General features: G+C 38.9%; 1 protein-coding gene across 2 annotated transcripts in view; it reads right to left on the reverse strand.

Annotated features, from left to right (window-relative positions):
• Positions 1 to 22,308, reverse strand: part of LOC124272268 (dachshund homolog 1-like) — a 90,286-nt gene that overhangs the window by 12,377 nt on the left and 55,601 nt on the right. For both annotated transcript variants that reach the window (XM_046707433.1, XM_046707432.1), the window contains exon 6: positions 10,973 to 11,191. In XM_046707433.1, the coding sequence (XP_046563389.1) occupies positions 10,973 to 11,191 (219 nt within the window). The remainder of the gene's footprint in view (positions 1 to 10,972; positions 11,192 to 22,308) is intronic.

Consider the following 22,308-nt stretch of genomic DNA (forward strand, 5'->3'; position numbering starts at 1 on the left):
AATTAATAAATTCTCAAGCGCGTGAGTTGTGACGTCATGTACATTTATAACGTGTTGTAAGATTAAGATTTCAATAAATGTCAACACATGATGAAACGTAAAACCAAATAATTATTTCATTTCAACATCACCAAGCAAAAACTATTGTGTTAATTCTATACATATTTAAAATAATCAGTATTTTATCAATAATCAAGTATTCGATTTACAAAGTATGTGATTTATGGAGTTTAAAACACTTTTCCATATAAGCAGTGAATATTTAACGTTTGTTTGCTACGCTTGGAAAAAACGTCTTCAAAGTGAATTCGTCTCAACGAGCGTCATCGTTTCCTGATCAGTCGTCGTGCAGCGTAACGCACCCAATTAACACTAATGAAGTTGTCGACTCCGACAAAGGTCAATGCACTTTTTTTCATAGCCAGATTTCTATGTTCGTTCATGTCCCTATCTTATCATTACCAGCCCCAAACAAGTATAAGAAATATTTCCCTTCCCATCAGGCACCAAATGGCATTGCATGTAAGTATATGAAGTCGCACTTGGTACCGCTACAGACCAATCAACAACTGTTGGGTAAATAACTGGATTAGTGTCGCTTCTTTTTAACAAGAATTTGGAAATTGTTTTGGCTATTATTTCATGTTTGACAGGTAAAACCAGAGATTTAATTGCACCATTTCGTGTTTTCGATGCCTTGGGTCAATGTTTGCTATAGTGCAGTGCTGAGTTTTCAGGAAAATCCAGATGTTCCCTGACTGGGAACAGTGCGGTATATAAGCACATGTTTGAACTCACGCTTCTCGAGTGTATACTGGCTTGCTTACACCAAAATAAACAAGCGACGAAATAGAGCAAAAATAAACAAATTCTTCAACATGAACAAGAAACCTCTGGCATTCCATTTCCCGGTACTCAAAGTTGGAGGAGTATTTGGTGAGAAAACCAAACAAATATACTCAAACGTGTACAAAAATACTAAACATGTATGTTTAGCTAGAACTTGTATACGTTGATAAAAGATACGGGGATATGTCTATCTGCAGCCGCATCTGTTTATTACGAATTCGAGAGGGCGCTCTCTAACTGGATTAGAATTCGACATAGCAGTCTTGATGTTATATCTGGTTATAAACATTTATACCCATTTGCATGTGTCAGTATGGGTTTATACATTTACCCACCTTATATATGTATGTATGGATATGGATATTTATCTCCCGTGATGATATGTACAAATATAACATGACCCCGTTTATCCGGACGATACCGTTATAAACTAATCGTCCACATAAAGGAATTCCGGTTTAACGAATCATGCGTATAAGAGAGACAACTGTTTGTATACCACTAACATGTTAAATAACACCCTTTTTATGACTGCATAAAGTAAACTCTGATCTGGAAAAGCCATGTTTTCTTAACTATTTTTGAATAGTATAAACTCATTAAACGTTCAAAGTAACGAAAGTCCAATTGGTGTTGTGCGAGGTGGAACAAACTGGTTCAATGCACGCGTTTCTGTCAAAGAATCCATATCTATCCATTTATCTATTGTATATCTATCAACATATGGAATCCAACATAAGGCTGACACGCTGAAATGTTGTTTGAAGCGACTTAACATAGAACATATGATCATCATATATGTATTTGCAATATATTTCTCCTTTTTTCTTCCTTTCCTCAACAGCTCATCCCTGTATTATTTACTCCGTCATTCTACAAGAAATCAAGCGCACCCAATAGGCATCAATGAAAACACAATGCCGTTTAGAAAGTGGTCAAATGGAACCCATGAAAGTGTAATCCCAAATATAACATGTGTTACAACATCATCAAGTACCCATCATCAACTACTGTCTCTTCATCTGGCCATCTGTCCATCAGCGCATTCCATCTCAATCCATCATCGAGTTCAAGGCCAACCCATTTTCCATCCTGTCCATTAAGCATATAAGGAAACATACAATCTCAGCCCCTATAAACACGGTCATAAATCTCCACAGTCTGAACTAATTCAAACCTTGTCATTTTTCATCCGTTCTAAAAACAGCACTCCCCAAACGTCCTGCCATAATAGAAATTTCACCCTATACTTACGGCATATTAGATACACAATATTAATATATCTGGATTATGTTATTTAAACTCCACTTTGAATGGCCGGTTTCTTCATTAGCGGCGCGAGGCGGGTGGTAGACACTGTGTAATGTTAAACAACAGCATTAGTTGGGAATCCTTGTAAAAAGTCAAAATTTCATCAATCATCGTTCACTCCACTGAAAGCTAAACGTCTTGCTTAACTAGACTCCAAAGTCTGTTTTCTATCACACTAAAATATATTTAACCATAGATACGAATGTAAATCAATGGCTTGTAAATTGAGTGAGAAATTCACAGGGTGGAAACAGAAAAGCGTTGCCGTAATTATTAATTTATTTCTCAAAGGGAAATTTTGATGTGAATGATAAATCGAATTAGCAATTACTTTCACTCTGAGAATAAAATAAAACATATTTTTCTGGACAAGAAAAATATGACAACCTATCTTCGATCGGGATTCACAAAATGTCATTTGGTTAATCGTGTGCATGTTTTTATGCATGTAAGATTGTTCACTGGACATGTGCGGTGTTATAAGTAGACGGGAGGATGTATTTGAGTTTTGAGGCTGAAATACTTTTTTAAAATATGTCCACGATCGGCTCTGCTCATATTTGAAAGGAGTCCAGCCATAATACTTAAACAACCACGCTATATCCAATCCTGAAATGAGTAAACTGGCCAAATATTACAATCTGACCACATAACGACCATATTTTGTCTCAAATTAGTTCTTCAAGTGAAGGGCGGTGGGGAAGCCTAGTGGTTAAAGCGTTCGCTCGTCACGCCGAAGACCCGGGTTCGATTCCCTACATGGGTACAATGTGTGAAGCCCATTTCTGGTGTCCCCCGCCGTGTTATTGCTGGAATATTGCTAAAAGCTGCGTAAAACCATACTTACTCACTCACTCTTCAAGTGAAAAATTGAAATGCCCTTGCGTGTATTTGTGACGAGTGTCACATGTGGGGCAGGATACGATAACATTTTCGTGCACACTTGATATCATCGTTACTTGATACTGGTCCATAAACACGCGATGAGCATTATTAGTAGAGTCTGTTTTAGTTAAGATTTCTGATGATTGTGGATTTTTGCTTTTGCTTTTATTGACAAATATCCCAAATATCGAATTTACCCACGGAGAACCGCGTCGCTTGTCAAGGTTGCAGTCAACAATTTATCAGTTTGGTGTAAATATGTTTTATTTAAAGCCACTGTAACACTAAAGCCTCTGTAGATTCCATCACTAGTTTGGTAGCAATGGAACGTTTATGGTTGACAATAAAACCTGTCAAATTTAATGTGACAAGACTTGACTGTATTGAAGAAAACTAAATTCGCAGCTCTATAATTTCTGACAGTTCGCCATAGGCAGGAAGTTGTGGTAAACAGTATCCGACATTTGTCACAAAGAAGTTGATCCAGTGAATTCCAAACACACGCCCTCACCCCAAGGGAATGTCTCTATTGACTTGACCAATAATCATGTGCGCCAAATTGACCATAATCCGGGGTGTTTGATGCACCCCATACTTCTTTTGATCCCATCTACCCCATCAAGTACACCCACCCCACCCCCACCCCTACGCCAAACCCGAGGGTATACCATGCATAACTTGACTAGTGATGATACGTGCCTAATCTAGCTTAAAGGAGCTGAATGTCCTATCCTGCAGTAATGGCCAAACTGAATAGCCACGTTGCCCTGACCAAGCATGTTTCCAAAATTATTTTGTGGCTAAGAACAGGGTGTCGATTCAAAATATAGTGATAACAAAAAAGTCAAAAGACCTAAATAGCCAAGGCTTTAGAAATGAAACATACCAACAGCCGAGAATAATAAAATCCACAACGAAGAGGGTCATGCGTTGACCCCAGCAGGCCCTGATCACGCACAAGAGAAGAGTTTTACCAAACATATTTTTAACAGTTTACAAAAAACACGAAGGGAGGGAGACAACTGATGTCAAGTTTATAGAAGCAACACCTGTATTTATCAAATCAGTTTCTACATTGTATACATTTTTTAAAAATACCGCGGAAAATATTTTTTAAGGAATACACGTTCTGATACACCATAGACGTAAATATAGACTGTGTTATATGGCTGACAAGGTAACAAGTATCACGTGACAAGTGAACACACGTTTGCCGAATATTTGTCAAGACAGTTACATTTCAGTATTCAAATAAAATTTAACATAATTACAAATTAATTATGAACAAACGATGCAAGTTTGTACTTAAAACGATTCATCAACAATGAAATTTAAACATTTAATTTAAAAATTTGCATAGCGTTATTAACGAAATACGATACAGGGTATGTCGATTTAGATCGCCTAACGCACGGAAATGTTTAACGAGAACCTATAATTACATTCTGCATTCGGATTCTTCCCTATTTTCTTTTTTTGTAACAACAGTATTTGGTAACAGAGACCCAGGACCCGCGGGGTAATATTGAAGTTAAGTAGCCGCTTGGATGCGGCGTATTTTCATAGACAAGTGACCTGGTTAAACTGTTGGTATTTCTCTATTTCGTCTCCGTAATGACAATCTTCATGAAATGTCATTCCCTTTCCGGCTGGATGCAAAATTTCATCCATGGCTTGAGCAACTCCATTCATCGTCCCTCGAAGGGGGCTATCTTGTCTGCTCGAGACTTGTGGACAATCGGCTGGAGACCACACAATCCTTTGGGCTTCCGAAACACTCCTTTAGGTACACCCTCGTTATTTCCCCGTATTCAGTCGTGTTGGGTGCTTAATCAACAAAATGTAAATTTGTCGAAAACGATCCCGATTCACTTTGTGGGGATGCAGTGAAGCATTTGGGGGATAACAGAGTGCGCCAAACAGTTAATATCTACCGAAGGATGCTGACTAGGAACCAGAGATGTTTTATAAATCGCTATATGGTTTTACATTGGTATTTCTCTGTGTTGTAATTTATATGATATGAATAGTTGATACATGATAGTCCATATACATCGCACGAGAGATTCTCTTTGTGAGAAGAAAAATACCTTGTATCAAATGTTTCAAGATATTCCCAACAACAAAGAAATGTTATATTCGCTGTTTAAAAGCAGTATTTGATACGCCGGGAGATTCTCTAAGGAACAACTTCAATGAGAACATTCGGAGCGCGCATATTACTTTTAACTTTCAATGGAAGACGCATTTCTTAACATTCCAAGCGGAGCCGTATCGAAATACAAATTCTCTTTTGAGGGAAAAGAAAACAAGGTTTTAATTCTGAACTATTTGGGAAGGATAGGCTTGCACTTCCTTTGTATCTTCTTAATACAAGGTACATACTTTAAACCTCATTTCAACACCAGTTGAGTCATTTGAGTCGTGGAATTCAGTTTAAAGTTACGTTTTCAAGTTTCAAATTATTTTGTCACATGTTTCATTTAATTTTTAAATTTCAAATCCTGAGTAATTAATGAGGGTTTTTTTTAGAATCGAAGGATTTTCTTCAAAATCAGAAGTCTCTTAAATCCTCTTCACTCTGACCTCCATTAAATCACGGAGTAAAATACAAAGGTTTCGCAATTACAACTAGTGTAATGGTTTTAATGGTGCTGCGAGATTGAAAAGAAATCGACTAAGCCAAATGAAAGCTAAAGTGATTTATACTCGACAGTTAAAGAGTATCTGTTCTCCATTTAATGCTCGTAAATTACTTATATGACAAATGAAAATGGTTAGACGGCATAGAAGCGTCTTTGTTTTTTAGTTATGTAATTACAAGAGCTCTGAGCTCTTATCGTTTCTGTAGTTGTGGCCCGGTCGGCGCAGACTCGCAGACTGGGCCCGTATAGGCTGCTTTTGATTTACAGGAAAGAAAAGCGATTTATAGCATAAATATTGTAGCTGTCGCTCCATAATGGTCATGACAAGAAAAATCTTGCGTTTTTCAAGATGCTAAAAAAAGGCCGGAGAACAGGTAACATAAACCTTTATTGATGTTGAGTTTGTACATCTTGTAAATTCTCAACCCATGTTAAGAGAATCGGAGTTCTATCTTTTTGATAAACGCGTCCTCAGATGGCGCTCCCAATCAAATCTCATTATCTATCTATCTGCCCGTTCCGCCTTGTTTTCTTAAGTTGCCTTAGGGGGCCATTTTCTCAGTGAGGTCCAAATGGACATCGCGTTGGGTATTTCTCTGCGTACATTCTCTTCATACTATCATTAGTCCTACAAAGAGACGTTAGCTTTTAGAAATGTGCTAATGATATAATGTCCTTGCAAAATGACATTTTCATCTAATGTGTTCTCCAAATGCAATTCATTGTTTTAGCTTGAGATCAATAGACCAAGGTCCCTGGCCTAATAGAGACGAAGAGCATAGTAGCCATTCTTAACGATAACCATCAAAATCCGAAATGAAATTGAATCAGCCTCTGATTTATGCGAGTTTGACTGGCAAGCGCTTAATTATTTATAAAATCCAATCTTTTCCCTTTTCGCCATCTTCATCGACGGCCCGTGTTCCTCCGGCAACATTGAATGGACCGACATCGACAACGTCGTAACGTTGATGAGATGTCGAGGTTCGAGCGGATATGTTTGACTGTGATTGGGAAACATATTGTTAAGAAAATTAAGGGCAATCATTCTGCCATAGTATAGGTATTCTAGAGGCTTTATTAAGAATCGTATGCCTAATACGAGGAATTCATTACATTCCACAGCAATGACGATGATGATGATGATGATGATGATGATGATGATGAGTGCTTTTCAACCCATTCATAAGGATTTATTTAAGGTTTGCACAGAGCGCTAATGGTGATGACGATGATGGTGATGATGATGATGATGATGATGATGATGATGATGATGATGATAAGGGCAACCCATTCATAAGGATTTATATAGGGTTTTCACAGAGCGCCAATGATGATGATGAAGCATGACGCCAATGATGGCCATCATCAAATAATCATCATCATCAGCAACAGGCATGGCAGCCTAATCGTATTGAAATCGACAACAATTTCGAAACACGTGCAATTTTACAGCCGTGGAGTAATCTAAGTGAGAATAATTTGAAGCAGTGTTTCAACACGCTGCCGTTACAGATGTGTTGCCGACATGCGACACGCTGTCCACCGTTCCTATCAGATTCATCAACCGATACCAATCTTTCACCATTGAGAGAATAAATGGATGAAGTTGATGCAGGAGATGTTAACGCGGAAATCGCCGAATCTCTACAGCTGTAATAACGCACCGAGAGGAAGCTCATTCCTTGAGCGAACCATTCCTCGATATTTCTCTCAATTAACGTAACGCTCCCTTTTCCCCTTCGAGTGGTCTCGCCGGGCGAAAAAACACCACCGAGGTTGTCAGAGGCAGTAATATGGTGTCAGACAAAACTAATTTATTCACTCGTAAAATTGAAGGTTCATTCAATTTTTGATGTCTGTTTTTCCTACTGTGAAACACGCATTTTGCCGGCTGAGATTCCGTTTGATAGCAGTGTAGTGTCATTTAGAGCCATTTATATGAAATCGTAGTGATCAGGAAATGACAGAATTTTCATAGCTAGATTAATATCTTGCAATCAGTGGTACGCAAATCCGGCAATATGAGCTCTGATACTTATTGGAAATGGAAACGCTTGCGAGAGGGAATAACGCATTCGCAAAGAGATACGGCTGATAATGAAAGCCGCTTGAAGGTTTGCCTTGTACCTGTTGTAAAACTTCCTATAATGATAGAGCCGATATTGATACATAAATCGGTAATATTTTCGGCGGGGTTGCTTGAGATTGTTGATCTATGGTAATTGATGGTTTTTCGATCAAAGGAACAAATGCGCAGATCTCTTTATGCGCACGAGTGTGGTAATTTGTGACGTCATCATGAGTGTTATCGTCCAACATTGAGAGAAATTTATGTATAAAGATAATAGACTTTGAGAGAGATAATTCTGTTTTATCTATCATGAATGTGCATGTTTTCGTCTGTCATCCTCGCCAATGTTATTTGGTCTGTGACATCCCGACTGTTTGGAAATAGTGCTTAATAAGTTGGACATGAATAGAATAGCTTATTGCCGAGAACAGCTGTCTGTTAGAATATCGCCTTACGATACCGACTGCATGAACCTCATATTCCATAAAGGACACATTACGTTTATTCTATAGACAGTCATACATCTTTCAGAAGCATCTCGTGTATGAAAGACTGTCTTTTATCTAATGGGCATCTGGTAAAGCTTCTCCATTTACCGAATGCTAAAGAAATCTATTACAGCACAGAAGTCGGTTCCTTCTTACAGAGTAAAAGTCCCAATCTCTTTATCGATTTGTATTTTTATTTGTCTAACAAAACATCTTATGTAAAACAATTTTACATAGGTCCTTTTTTAAATTGGCACAAGTGAATTTGTTGTAAATATTACATTGTGACAATGCAACTTCTCTCCTCCCCCCCCATCCCCACTTCCATTCGGCATTGCATTTGTAAGCAGGTGCATTTATCTTTCGTGGAAGAGTTTATAGTCTACAGAGGGATGTTTTCTATAGTACAGATTTCTTCAACGTGTGTGAGTAATGTAATTGAGAGTAATGGCTAATGACAAAATTCATTTCATTAAATTTATTTCAAAGTAATTGAACTGATTATTGATATCATTTATGTAATTACATAATAGATTAATCTAATAAAATGTAATCTCTGTACTTGTCTGTGTTAAGTTACCTCTCTGGTAGTTTCATCGTTCGTGAAGACAACAGTGACAATGGCCATGGCCATTCGGAGCAAGAGGAGACACGGGACCCACAGTTAACGCTGCTATTGAAAAAGCTTAGACATTGGCGACGCCCGCATTGTCACGTCATAAGCTCAACGTGAGCGGCAATAACCAGCCAACCACTACTTCTACCACCATGGTTTAACGATATGATTTATGATGTGAAGGGCACTGGGGAGGCGTCTGATAAATTTTACTTATTTCGCTTCCTGCTCGTTTATCGTTGTTTTTGTGTTTTCGGTGTGTCGAGTTTCTCCATAGATAGCTTTATGCATAAAACATGTCGTTATTTAGTTCGTGTAGTTATCTATTGTGCTTGTGTGGCGTGAAAGGTTGTTAAGATAGATACAGTTGTAATCTGGTGCCCATTGGCATTTTAGATGAAAAACAACTTGGACCATTTGATGAATATTTTGTACAGAACGACCGAGTACTATACAGGGATTCTACATTGACGAATATGAGAATATCAGTGTTCTTTAAGTATTCATGACTAAACGTGTGTCTGTCTAATACTCAAATAAACACATGATTGAACATTTCCACACTTTATCTCGTCAATTGAATTGAAGCCGCAACATTCAAAATTGTTGACGCCGCCATATAGCTGGAATACTGCTGAATGCGACGTAAAACTAAACTCACTCACTCCTTCACTCAAGATTGTTGAAAATATTTCTTTAGTCATATATCTTTGTTGTTCTCTCAGTTGAATTGAAAACACTACACTCAAAATTGTTGAAAATATTGCTTTCCTTATATAGAACAAGTAAGTATATGGATGGCAACTTCTTTTATTCTAGTGCTCTAGAACAAAAGAAGTTGTCATCCATATGTGCTCTAGAATAAAAGAAGTTGTCATCCATATGTGCTCTAGAATAAAAGAAGTCGTCATCCATATACTTACTTGTTCTATCTGACTTCCAACTTCTATAATGTCACTCAAAGAATTCCGTTATATATTTGGAGTATTTGTTTCTCTTAATATATATTCTTGATTTCGTTGTAATGATGACATTGTGGAAAGTAAACATGAGAACTACAACATTTGACCACCTCAATGTCTCAGACCATCTAACAAAGCGCAAGCAAAAGCAAACCAAGCCGTCATAATTAATTGATGGCATCCGCAAACCCTTTCATCTTTTCTCCTCGTCAGGGTAAGTTACAAATTGCGTCCACGAAAAACAATAGCCCCGGCAGATCAATGACAGAAAAAATGAGCTTTAATTTCTCCATTGGGAAGAAACAGACGGTTTCTATCTGTCAACATGTATTCTCTTAAAGCAAAGCTGAAATGCACTGCGTTCAAACCAAGCTCTCAATAGCAAAGGGCTGCGCACAGTATGCCTTTTGGGCGAATGCAAAGGTTATAAGCCATTATTGTAATAAATCGCCATAAAGTATTCAGAGGTATTGTGTGCGTGCCCTCAGTCATATGTAAGAGCATGTTAGATGATGAACGTTTGTTGTTGCAGCGGCAACGAAGAGGAGAGAGTATCTAAATCAGAGACTCAGACATCTTGTACACGAGTAACATGTGGTGATTTGGAGCGGGTTGGTTTAGAGACTTTGTATTATTACATTACAATCAAGTCTATTGCCAGTCTAATGTGACTGACTGACTGACTGAATTTGGTATTACGCCGCTTTAAGCAATATTCCAGCAACATCACGGCGGGGGACACCAGAAATGGGCTTCACAAATTGTACCCATGTGGGGATTCGAACCCGGGTCTTCGGCGTGACGAGCCAACGCTTTAACCACTAGGCTACCCCACCGCCCCAGTCTAATGTGAAGTGAGTTGGCAGTTAATAGTAACTACATACATGTAGTATCTGTATCCTATCTATCATTATTACTGTCAGGTACTGAGAAATTTATGGCCCTATCTTTTTATTTAATCCACTTATATTTTATCTGATACAAAGATTTAATTATATTTTCCCGGTATCTAGTTTTTTAGCTGGTTTCATAACAGAAAAAAGATTGATTCATTTGCTGTCATGAGAAGGTGTTCTTCGTAAAAAGGTAAATGCGTTGCCCGGTTGTAGAAATTGCTTGGCACTAACCAGCAGGTAACGTACCTTTCTCCAGCGTTATCTGTCTCTCATGGTGACGTGCATTCTCTGCTGCGACCTTGAGGAGGCCTTGGATGTTGAGAAGGAGCGTTTCGATTGATGAGATCCCTGTAGCCTCTCCGTTCAACAGCTGAGGGGTGTGTCCATGCTGCCCCACCCCAACCTTCTCTCCTACCTCCCCCGGGGCATGGAAAGACTCGTTGATGTCAACACTGTCGTCCAAATCTGCAATTAATCAATGATTGTTTGTCAAAACAGCAGAACGTATGTACGTGAGACGAGATCTACAGCTATACCGTTATATCTTGATTAGGCAAACCAATGGTCGAAAGTGTGAACATGCACTTTGATGACACATTAAATGGAGTCGGTCTGGGAAACTGAGTCGTGATCACAGTGAAAGGGTAAATTAAGGTTGTGTTTCTTTTTTTAACGATGCACTCAAAAACGTTTCCAAAATAATCACTTTTCGACCAGACAATTCAGTGAAGATCGACCTGCGCAAATGCAATATGGTGCCATACATGAACAAAGTCAGTAAGCCAGACCACCCGATCCCGTTAGTTGTCTCTTACGACAAACTGGGAGGTGGGGTAGCCCAGTGGTGTCGGCGTGACATGACTGGATTACCGTTCAAAGGCACGTTCAACCCATTTCACTCACTCACTCACTCACACTCTCCCACATGTTATCTTCAACACTGCTGTCGAACGCATAAATTCACAACTTAATTTCGCCCCATTGGCATAATGTGGCCTTGTCCGGCTGAAGACCCGGTTCGATTCCAACATAACAATCAAATAAAGATTTTTTAATGTCCACATTTTTAATAACAGCACCCTCGTAGGGATTCCGTGTCAAAATGGGGCCCAGGATCCGATGATGGTCGTTGGAGGCAATTGGTGGGTGGACATGCTTGGTGACTACGTGTTCTCGTACACCGACCAGTTTGAGTCGATGCTCACAATATCAACCACTGAATTGTTAAATCAGCGAGGACCTTGAATATGAAAGTATCCCATATGCAACGCAGTTTGACATGAAGTCAAATGGCTGTCAAAGTAATTAAACATTATTTGAAAGAAGTGGCATTTTATTACCGGATAAACATCACTCAACCGACACTGCCAGAATTTTTAAAGGTATTTATACTGCACCCAGTTGACATTTGTTAGAACACCCCCGTTTCTGAAAAATATTTTAATCTATTTCAAATATACTTTAACTGATGTTAAATATGGTAAAATAACTCCAAATTTCAAAACATTTTCATAAACCAGTAGCGCGTATTCAAATGAAATGCGTCTCTTGTTTTTCTATCAGAGGGAGAGCACCTAATGCTGTACTTTCTCTCACATTAACTAACGTGATTTCCTAAACATGATTTTCCCACAACCTCCTCTCCATAAATTTAACTCGATCATGTGGAAAAGTCAGCAGAAAAATTATTTCATCTTTTCAGCATAATGAAACTTTAAAGACAGTCAAGATATGTAGAATTTGCCTGGCGTCTGAATGTTTACAAACTGCATGTGTCATATGCTGAACACCGAAAGACACCACACTGTGAAAATGCAAGAAACGCGCAATGAGAAGAAATATATGCAACCATAATTGACCAGATCTTCAGAAAAATCTTACAAGTTTAGGGACAAAATGAGAAAAAAACTGTTGCACGTGGCGATATGAAATAACGTTTTAAAAAGAGTTTCTCCTTGAGTTACTCTGTAATTACCGAGGGTATAGAGAGAAACATGTACATTTCATTACCGTCCCTATGGGAAGATAAACATCGGACCAGTAGGGGGAGCTGCCCCTAAGGTTACTAGCCAAGTCGGGAAATCTTCCGTACTTCCCCTTATGAATATTATATTTTTGTATTCGGGTCATTTCGTAATCGTGTCCGCTTCTGTCAGATTATATTGTTTATGATGCTAATGAAATGAAATCATGTACAACTGAATATATAACTACAATTTAAGAATATATTATCAAATAAATAAATGAATAAATCGAACACAGCTGATTCGAAAAGATCAGATCAATGCTCACTAAACGCTCGCAACAATTATGTTCTTCTTTAAGTGAGATCTGTTCCTTGGTTAGAAAGTTCGTTTTAGAAATAGAAATATTTTTCTGATAACTTTTTAATTAAAATCTCGAAAACAGCTTCAACAAATATATATCCCAATACACTTAGTCCGAGAGTTTTTACTCTGTGCGTGCGCGTGTGCGAGTGCGTATGCGTGTGCATATATTTGCTGCCGTTGATTATTGTAAGGGGTAGTTTAGATGTCAGCGTTTCGAGGGCAGAAAGGCAGTGTTTCACCCAATGCTAAATATGCAATTACATGAGTTAGGAAACACTGCCATCTGCACTCAAGAATTGGTCCCGTGCTCGAAACATGTCCGTCTGTTCTCAGGAAAATACCACCCTATCGCAGCACGATATGTCTGTTTCATTCCAGTTGCCTGTTCGTAATTACTTTTGAACTCAATGTGATTCTCAAAGAGAACGAAGAACTATATTATCTATTCCGCCACCAAACTGAAGCGGAGGGATTTCAAAGATTACTCCGCCATCTGTGTTAACCCTTTTAGCCGGACAGATGTAGCTTAAATACTTCGCTTCCACAGAGGGCGCTTTTCATATCTTCATAAAAAATGTAATTTTCTTTTAGTTATGGAGTGCCGCATCTGAAACGACTTGGCTAACTTTTTTCAAATCCAGATGAAAGTTTGGCTGTTTGGCCCATCTGCAAAGTGGGAGTAATTTCGTGGTTACGGCCATCTAGAGACGGACTTCACGTCTTTGAAAATTTTAAACGTAATCCATCAAACCGTTTCTATGTGCTGTGTTAGCCGTCTTGCAGACGGAGAGGACTTTTGACACTGGTGGAAATAAGCTAGGGAAATATTCGACTCGCCAAGTCGGAGAATTTATTGCTTGGCGTAAAACGCCTGTGATATTTAAAAGATCGTGTGAATGACTTGCACGTGCTTTCCGTGTGAGGTGAGGCAGGGTGGGACACGCAGTGTGGTAGAGTTTATATAGCTTTATTATGTCGACGTTATGTACTCCTAACAGGGGATCTTACCATGTTCACCAGAACGAGAATGTCGGAGTCTGTTTCCAATACGCTTTGCTACGACATAATCAACAGTTATAGGAAACAGTTTGTTTCCAAGTATTCTGATTTTAATCTTTCACACATTTTATCAAAACATCGGTTTTAACAGATGATTATGATAAACTCGATTACAATGTTATAGAATACAGGACAAAATCCCCAAAACAATTGTAACTGCATCTAAGAGTAGTAATTAATATGATACAGTTTAAATAGAATGGCGACCCTCAAAATGGACCTCGTTTTGAGAAAAAACGGGTTTGACCTAATGGTCGAAGAATCGTCTCCTTCACTTACATTAAGTACCCGAATAAAAAAGTTGATACGTATAATCTTTTTCTGTATAAAATAGATTATAAAAGATAACAAAACGATAAATTAAACCACGTTGCTTAAATCATTCTAATTAGTAGGTCCATTTTTTATCCCTATTTATTTTGGTTCTGCAGTAAAGGTCGATTTTTTCCATCCTTTCATCAAAGTGGCTGTATTCTTTTAACATGCCGTTCGGCCCCACCCACACTGACACAGCCACTGACCTTCTGTATAATTCACCCTTGATCATGGAGAGGGGCTGGCGTTATATTTTAGTAAGGGTAACGCGGCACCCCCAAAATGACTCAGCTGGACTGGTTCTCTGTGTGCGAGTTGTACATGCGTTTAAGCCATCACGTTGATGCCCTTTCATCAGAATTTGTCATCTTTAATTCCTAGATTACTTCTCAGAAATTTGAAATAATTGCAAAAACATAATTTTTCTGCCTACATCGGCGAGAGTTGCGATTCCTGTAATTAATACCATTCCAACACCCGTTTTTCACATCCCTGAAGATACGTTTGTATCTACGAGACATACATCCTTGCGTTTCATCTTTCAAACAGAAACAGATTTTCCCCATCAAGGCTCTCCTTAAGATAGTTTTATACGGTAATCATAGATACGAAAATCAAATACGCGACTGTTTCCAATAAGAGGTAATTGTCACTTTGTGCACAAGAAAACCATTAATGAATTAGCTTTACTGCTGGAGCGGAGATTTGTTCCAGTTTTCAGAAACTCAAAGAATATTAAAACATACCCCCAGCAGAGAGCGGTAACACGGAAGATGACGCGGTGAAAAAGTACAAAAGAATTTTGCTGATGAATATTAAAATTTGGCTGTTGGTTTAAATTTATCGTTTACTGATACGGATTTTGAAGAATGAGGTTATACGTTTACAAGTATATGAAATCAGCTTTTATGTTTTAGTTTCTTCTCTTAATATAACAAATCTGCATATACTTTGTAGGTAAGTATTGTTTGTCTGACTATTGCGCAAAAGAAAAATGGTTCCATTTCAGGAACATGTAAACGTACATAGATCCACATTTGTAGTTTACAAACGTCCCGAAGCGGCCATATAATCAACTTACATGTATAACCTAACGGTGTATGTGCACCTTACAAGCGAATAAGAAAAATGTATTTGTGTGTGAAGTTGAACAATAAAAACCTTTGGGAGTTTTTCAGAATGTTAACATTTACATATCTAAAGAATTTCAGCGTTTAAAATTTCCCAATTTTAAATCATTTGACAGTTAACAGAAAACAGCGGCAGAAGATTATATCGTTTCGCAGCAATAAGGCAGTTGAACACACAAGTGTTGATTGTCCATTTCAATATTGATTGACAGGTTTGATTGTCGCGGCTGGCGTCTCCATAAACCCACGGCGTTACTGTCATGTGCCCTGCGTCAAACACCACGGCTTGACTAGTCAATCAGTGAAATTACCATCCCCCATCCTCCCCCCATCCCCCTCCCGGTGTTTCTAGCTCCCTCCCACCTACGTCCAAATCCTCACCCTCGTGCAGGTACAGATTTGATATAAATTTGTTTTTGTTCTCTAACTCGGTTTGAAATATTCATGATGGATGGAAGGGGATTTCGATCCGCAGAGACATCGAGTGAAATTCCATCTCAATAATCAAAGCCTTCCTTCTCGCTTCCTTTACTGGTACTGTCGCCCTTCAAGAGCTGACACAGGCCGGCCGATGCACCCATCTGCTTGAAATGAATATTTCAGGCGTGGACACAGCTTTTGGGGGAAAGTGGCGAGAGGGGGTTCATTTTGTAATTTTGCAATTGGTTTTAGATATTTGTTTGAATAAGTAGGCAACATAATTTAGTTTATAAGTTATAGTCTTTTTGCAGTGAATACCCAAATTAATAAAACTTCCGAATTAATGAAGCCCATTTCTGGTGTCCCTTGCCGTGATATTGCTAGAATATTGCTAAGAGCGGCGTAAAACCATACTCGCTCACTTCCGATTTTTTTATATTATAGAAGTCTGCGTTAATATGGAGGGTGGCGATCGGTATGCACCCCGACATCCCCACCCCTATATCTGGATCAGTGTAAGTTTGTAGACATCCCAAGAATCTGTTACTTCAGCTTCATCGCGGGCGTTAATAAAATCTGAGCAATAAAATGTTTGGTAGAGCAAATCCTAAGCTAACCACTTCCTCAACCGCATGTTCGTCCCGCTCAAACTCAACATATGTACATTGAACCTCACTGACCTCGACTCTGAGTCAACCCATCGCTAAAAAAAATCATCAAACCACCAGTTTCCCCCTCAGTTGCCCCTTTCTAACTCGGCCTCAGAGTCGGGTCATAATCCAAACACTGTCAACCTCTTAATTTACCCATTAAGGCACAGGTGTTTGATCTTCACAGCTAATCTTATCATTTTGATCATTCAACCTTGAACATTCACTAACATTAACCCCCTCACCCCATCCACTATTCGCCTTCTCATAGCCTCACACCAACGTGGATCCGAAAAGAATCACACCTACCACCAGATTCAAACTCATCGGGGGGATCCGAACCTAAACAGACCAACCGTCAGCTTCCTTTGCAACATCGTACGTACGTACGTGGATCCGAAGCAAAACATACGAGCCACCAGATTCCCCACCCTCGCCTTTAAACCTAATGGATCCAAAATCAAAACAGACCCAACCACCGGATTCCTGGCATGTTCCGGGGGAAAAAACCCTAATGGATCCGAACGCAAACTGTCCAACCGCCAGATGGCCTCTCAACCTCTGTCGTAAGTGGATCCGAACAAAACCATACGACCCGCCAGTTTTCCTTTCATCGTTGAAACCTAATGGATCCAAACCCGGCAGACAAACCGCCTAATCCCCCCCCAGCCCCAACTGATTTGGATCCGAACCCTAAAGTCTCGCTATAACCTGTCCCCGTTTCCCATCCCCCCACCCACGTGCCCACCCTCCCTCCATACCACAATCTCCGCCAGCCCCCAGGACGTTTACCCTACAATCCTACAACCATAAACAGGAATACAAATTACTGTCTCCGTATCTGCAGTCTTTACGAGAGTTTTACAGTTACGTTTCGTGTAAGATTTCTCCCTACCGCATTGAAAACCAGTTTGTGCCGTTTTATTGTGCTGCACAAATTACTGGTTCCTTAATCATGTTGTTATTACTTGCTTAAATTTGATTAAAATAACTTTTTGTCTATATACAAAGAGACCGAATGTGACTGACTGCAAAAGACGGGTGCCCAGTCACCCACAATGGGGTTAACGTTGCGTTCAACATCGTTGCACGCACACAGAAACTGCGCACTGTCATTCTACGTGTTAGTTCCGAAACGTCTTCTGGACAGCCTGCCTACTTGAGTGTTTAACCCTGCCCTGTGAGGAGCCTTCGTACGTATACATGTACAGTCGGCGATTACACACATCACTATTGATAGCTCTATCATGTAAACTCCTGACAGCGCTGTGCCTGGGGACAAACGTGTCGCACGGGCTCTGACAAGGGTTAATGCTTAAGCGACAAATCACATGATGTAAGAATGTATGTAACGCTTGCTCGCCTGCTTGACGGGTGTGGCTGTGTCTGCGACTGCTGTCGTTGCTGCTGCTGGCTTTATTGTCGTTGCGTTCGTTATTGTAGCGTTATGGCGTTCTTACAGTAGCTGTAGGAGTTTTGCTTGTTTCTGTGTTTGTCTGTTTGTTTGTACGACATACAATTTTCCAGATACATGTATATGACGGCCGTCTGTAATATAGCCCGGATAAGACAATCAGTTGTAGGGTAGCAGTACTATCAAACACATAAGAAGTCGTACAGGCAGTAGTATTAGTATTGCAGCTGCGGTTGTGATATCGTGCATTTGGTGCATGTCTTAAAATGTCATAACGTCTTTTTGCAACGCATGCATCTCGGAACGCAGCATGCAACACAGAGCAAACAGAGACGGACACAACCCAATGCCACGGGCGACTCCGCTTTGCACCCAGCACTATAAACTCCACTCACTGACCTGTAAGGAGTTTGTAATATGATGCGAATCCTACCAAATCTCCAGATGTTTCTTTACGTGCTAATATGTATAAACAAATACGCATCTACATGTTCGCTTCTCTTTGGCATCACAGTAATCATTTAGTCATATTTGTTTAGGATTCCAGAAAAGTTTATTTTTCTTTTTGTGTGATGTGGTTTACTGCTTTTCGGACTAGTGTGAACGGAATAAGTTGATAAATATGGCTTCATCGGACATTGCAATGGCTTCGTGTTTCTGCAACTCTGAAGGCGTTTTGTTGATTGAAAATAAATATGTTTTCGTGTGTTTGCTTTGCAATAATAGCACAGAATGCACTTGTATTGAATGGGTTGAACACCGTTTTGCACTCGTGTTTACTGTTAGCAATATCGGTTTCCTTCCTACTAATTATTTGCTTACTTTTCACCCACATGGCAATAGTTTGGTAAAAAACGCATAACAAAAATAAACGTGAAAATATCATTTGACAAGCTGTATGTTATTCCCATAATGATCGCTAACACTTCTATTTAAGATTATTATTGTGTTACATCTCGTAGTAATAACCAAACCGGTCGAACCTTTGCTTGGGATACATTGCGAAATACAGGTTTTCCAATTCCACGCATTGCAGCAACCGTCACGACATTGATAATGATAGCAATATCTATCTTGAATCTATGAACCATAATTAAAAGAATATACTGAATTATAGACCTCAGAACTTCAAAGCCCATCACATACAATTCAGATTATTAATCATAGAAATCTTATTTATCTTGTGTCATAATGAGTTTTCTTTCCAACACTATCCGATCCCATTAACACACGTTTCGTGTGTACGGTCATAAGCAATATACCAATCAATCAATCCATCTCATTCAGATATCATAAGATAGATCTTTAATTATCCCCTGTATGTTTCAACGTAAGGACAAACACATGGAGGCCGTATTTAGCCTATCGGAATGTAAGTAATTCAATACTTATGGAATTAGCCTATAACAAATAAGTAGAGATACCACGCTTCAGGTAATGAGATGATATTCCATGGTACTAATGACTATACGTCTTATTCAGCAAGAACGCACAAAATGCAAATTCTACCACCACAATACATCCATATTAAATCCCAGTATCTGCTTATATTCGCGAAATTCATTTATCGCATGATTACATCTCCGCCGGATCAATAGCGGCCTTCATATATAGGCACACGGCTAGTGCTATCTTTGCACTGTTAGCCTTGTCGATTCTTGTTCAATAACCTCACCAGGTCCATTCCAAGAAAAGTCGTATTTTCAACTTTAATGATTTCTTGTCTTTTTATTCTTTGATATGGCAAACAATCCCCCTGATTCCTGTTTATACTGCATTAAATGTGGTTCTTTCATCCCGGAGTCAAAAGTCGAAATTCGTATTTTTGTTCTCTTGTTTGTTCTTATTATTCTCCGAATCCTGATTCTCAAAGCAAATACGGTGATAGAAGTTTCGCTAATCACTCAATTGCAGTGGTTGAAAATTCCCATTACCTGGCTAAATTCACATGACTGTAATGTTTATTACTCAAATGACAGAATTCCCAACGGTATCAGGTGGCCTTTAAGATAATTGATATTTAGGCCGTCTCTTCGCTAAGCTAATGAGACGAGTACTCTCTTCATTTCCACATATTCTTAGTTAATATCATTGTGGAAAAAAGAGAAATCATTCGCTTTGGATGTCTATTTTTGAAATAATTTCTCTGCGCATGAATACAACGTTACAGTTGCCGGTTTACCGCTCATGTTATTCCGAGACGATGTGGCTTTGAATTGTACGGGATTCGATAATCAAAACATTTGCAAAACACGCGGTCAAGGGGAAAACCAAATTAAACCTCCATTACGCAGACCCGCTAAATCAGAGACAACGGCAAACTCAGGGGAACAGAAATTGAAATGAACGAATGCCACAAAGATCAAAGCTTTCACCGTATTATGAAAATAAATAAGGTTTTGAGTTGTCCCCTAGAATGCAACCTGCGTAATTATAATGCTCATTTAGGGAGATTGAGTCAGGGCCCATATGAACAGACTTGAAACATGAGCCGGTTCAAACTTGGCAAGACTTAGGGTCGAATAGTTACAACCTGATGAAAGCTTTTTACTGATCATAAGTTCAATCGGCCAATAATACTAAATTAATTAGAAAACTTCACAGTGATCAAGGTGTAATTATGAAAGCTGATTAACGCAGCCGTTTAATTTTCTACAGTCGGGCGACATGTTGACGTAATTGAAGCCTGTGTCACTCCGTGCATTAGACAAGCAATGTCAATTGCAGTTCGGCAGCTAGGCGGAGCTATATCACGATAACGTATATATCACACAGAAAGCGTACATTGCAATGTTAAGTACAGATAATTGAATTTCCACGTGCCCCCCATTTCTGAATCATATTATTACTTACATACGAGAATGAAAATACCAGAGTCAACACTTGTCAATCGTATGTTTTCCTTGCAACATACTATGTCAATTACATGCAAGCGAAATGTATTATGGGTTAAGACAGCCAAAATCAATATTTATTTGCTCTTTTTGGTGAAATAGTAGTCTAGGAAACCACACGCTATACATCAAATGTCGATCAGGTACAATTTCTTGAGTTTGCGAGTATTGATTTAAACTAGAGTGGTGGATCTTTACACAGATATCGAACAGATTACTACAATTCCTTCTAATCATTTAGTAAACAAATACCTGGGATGTCTACAGCACAAAACACACCCTCCATCTATAAGGTAAAACTCAAAATAAACAACTCAATATTAACAAAAATGTCTAGAAAGCATTACATGTATGTCACGTACATCCATGACTTCTATATACAGATCACATGACAAATCTCGTCGTGTACGAGACGTGATCAAAGCAACACGTTAAGTTGTCAATAACAGCTGTTATTCTCTAATTAATACAGATGAGATTTAGGAGCCTGAAGCAAGCCTGTCAAATTTGGAAGAATATTTACATAAAACACTCCGCCAGAGGGCAGTACATAGATTAAATGTTCAAAGCATGTTGCACGACAATAATTTTTATTGGTGTACTTGTCATGTTAACTTGAAATCAATCGGAAAATTGGCTTACTTGGCAACATTTGGGAAAATAAGACACTTAATTTATAACGCGAGTAGACTTCATTTATTGTCATGTCAATATCAGCCAACACGTTGCAACTTTTACAACTATTTCAGTGATATATCACTTATTATGCAAAGTTTCTCTAAAAATCATTGATAGCATGCTAATACATATCGTTGTATGATACCCTTGTATAGTCAATTGATAGCATCCATTCAGAGGAAGGGGAGTCGGTTCATTCAAACACAGATGTCAACTTTTGATTAAAAAGTTGATTTTAATCTGGTATTTTACTTGTTTAGATTTTTGAGATCGCAAAAGCCAATTTGTCAGGAAGGCCTATGGAGGCTTCGCCACGAGACCTACAAAAACTGGGTGTATTTAAACAATCTGCAAAATAAATGGGGATTATTTGATAAATGCAATATGTTTTCTTAGGGTCGTTTTTAACTGCAGCGAAAGGCCTGCTTCCACAAGAAACTAAACTCGTGGAAGGCATTTTTGTTGATCATTGAGTGCACCAAATGTACACCTCTATTATATCGCGAAATAGTTCCATTATACCGAGGAAGGAAAGAGGTGGTGCTGCACAAGACGCGCCATTACTCGGATTAAACTAGCACTCATATGTATAGCATTGTGGACAGAAAGGACAACGAGCTCACAGTGAATTCAAATAAATCCTGAAAAACATCCACGTTAAGACGTCATATTATACACATAAACCCCCCCAT

This window comes from Haliotis rubra, unplaced genomic scaffold, assembly GCF_003918875.1.
Source record: "Haliotis rubra isolate DU_JTF1 unplaced genomic scaffold, ASM391887v1 Scf168, whole genome shotgun sequence".
NCBI lineage: Eukaryota > Metazoa > Mollusca > Gastropoda > Lepetellida > Haliotidae > Haliotis > Haliotis rubra.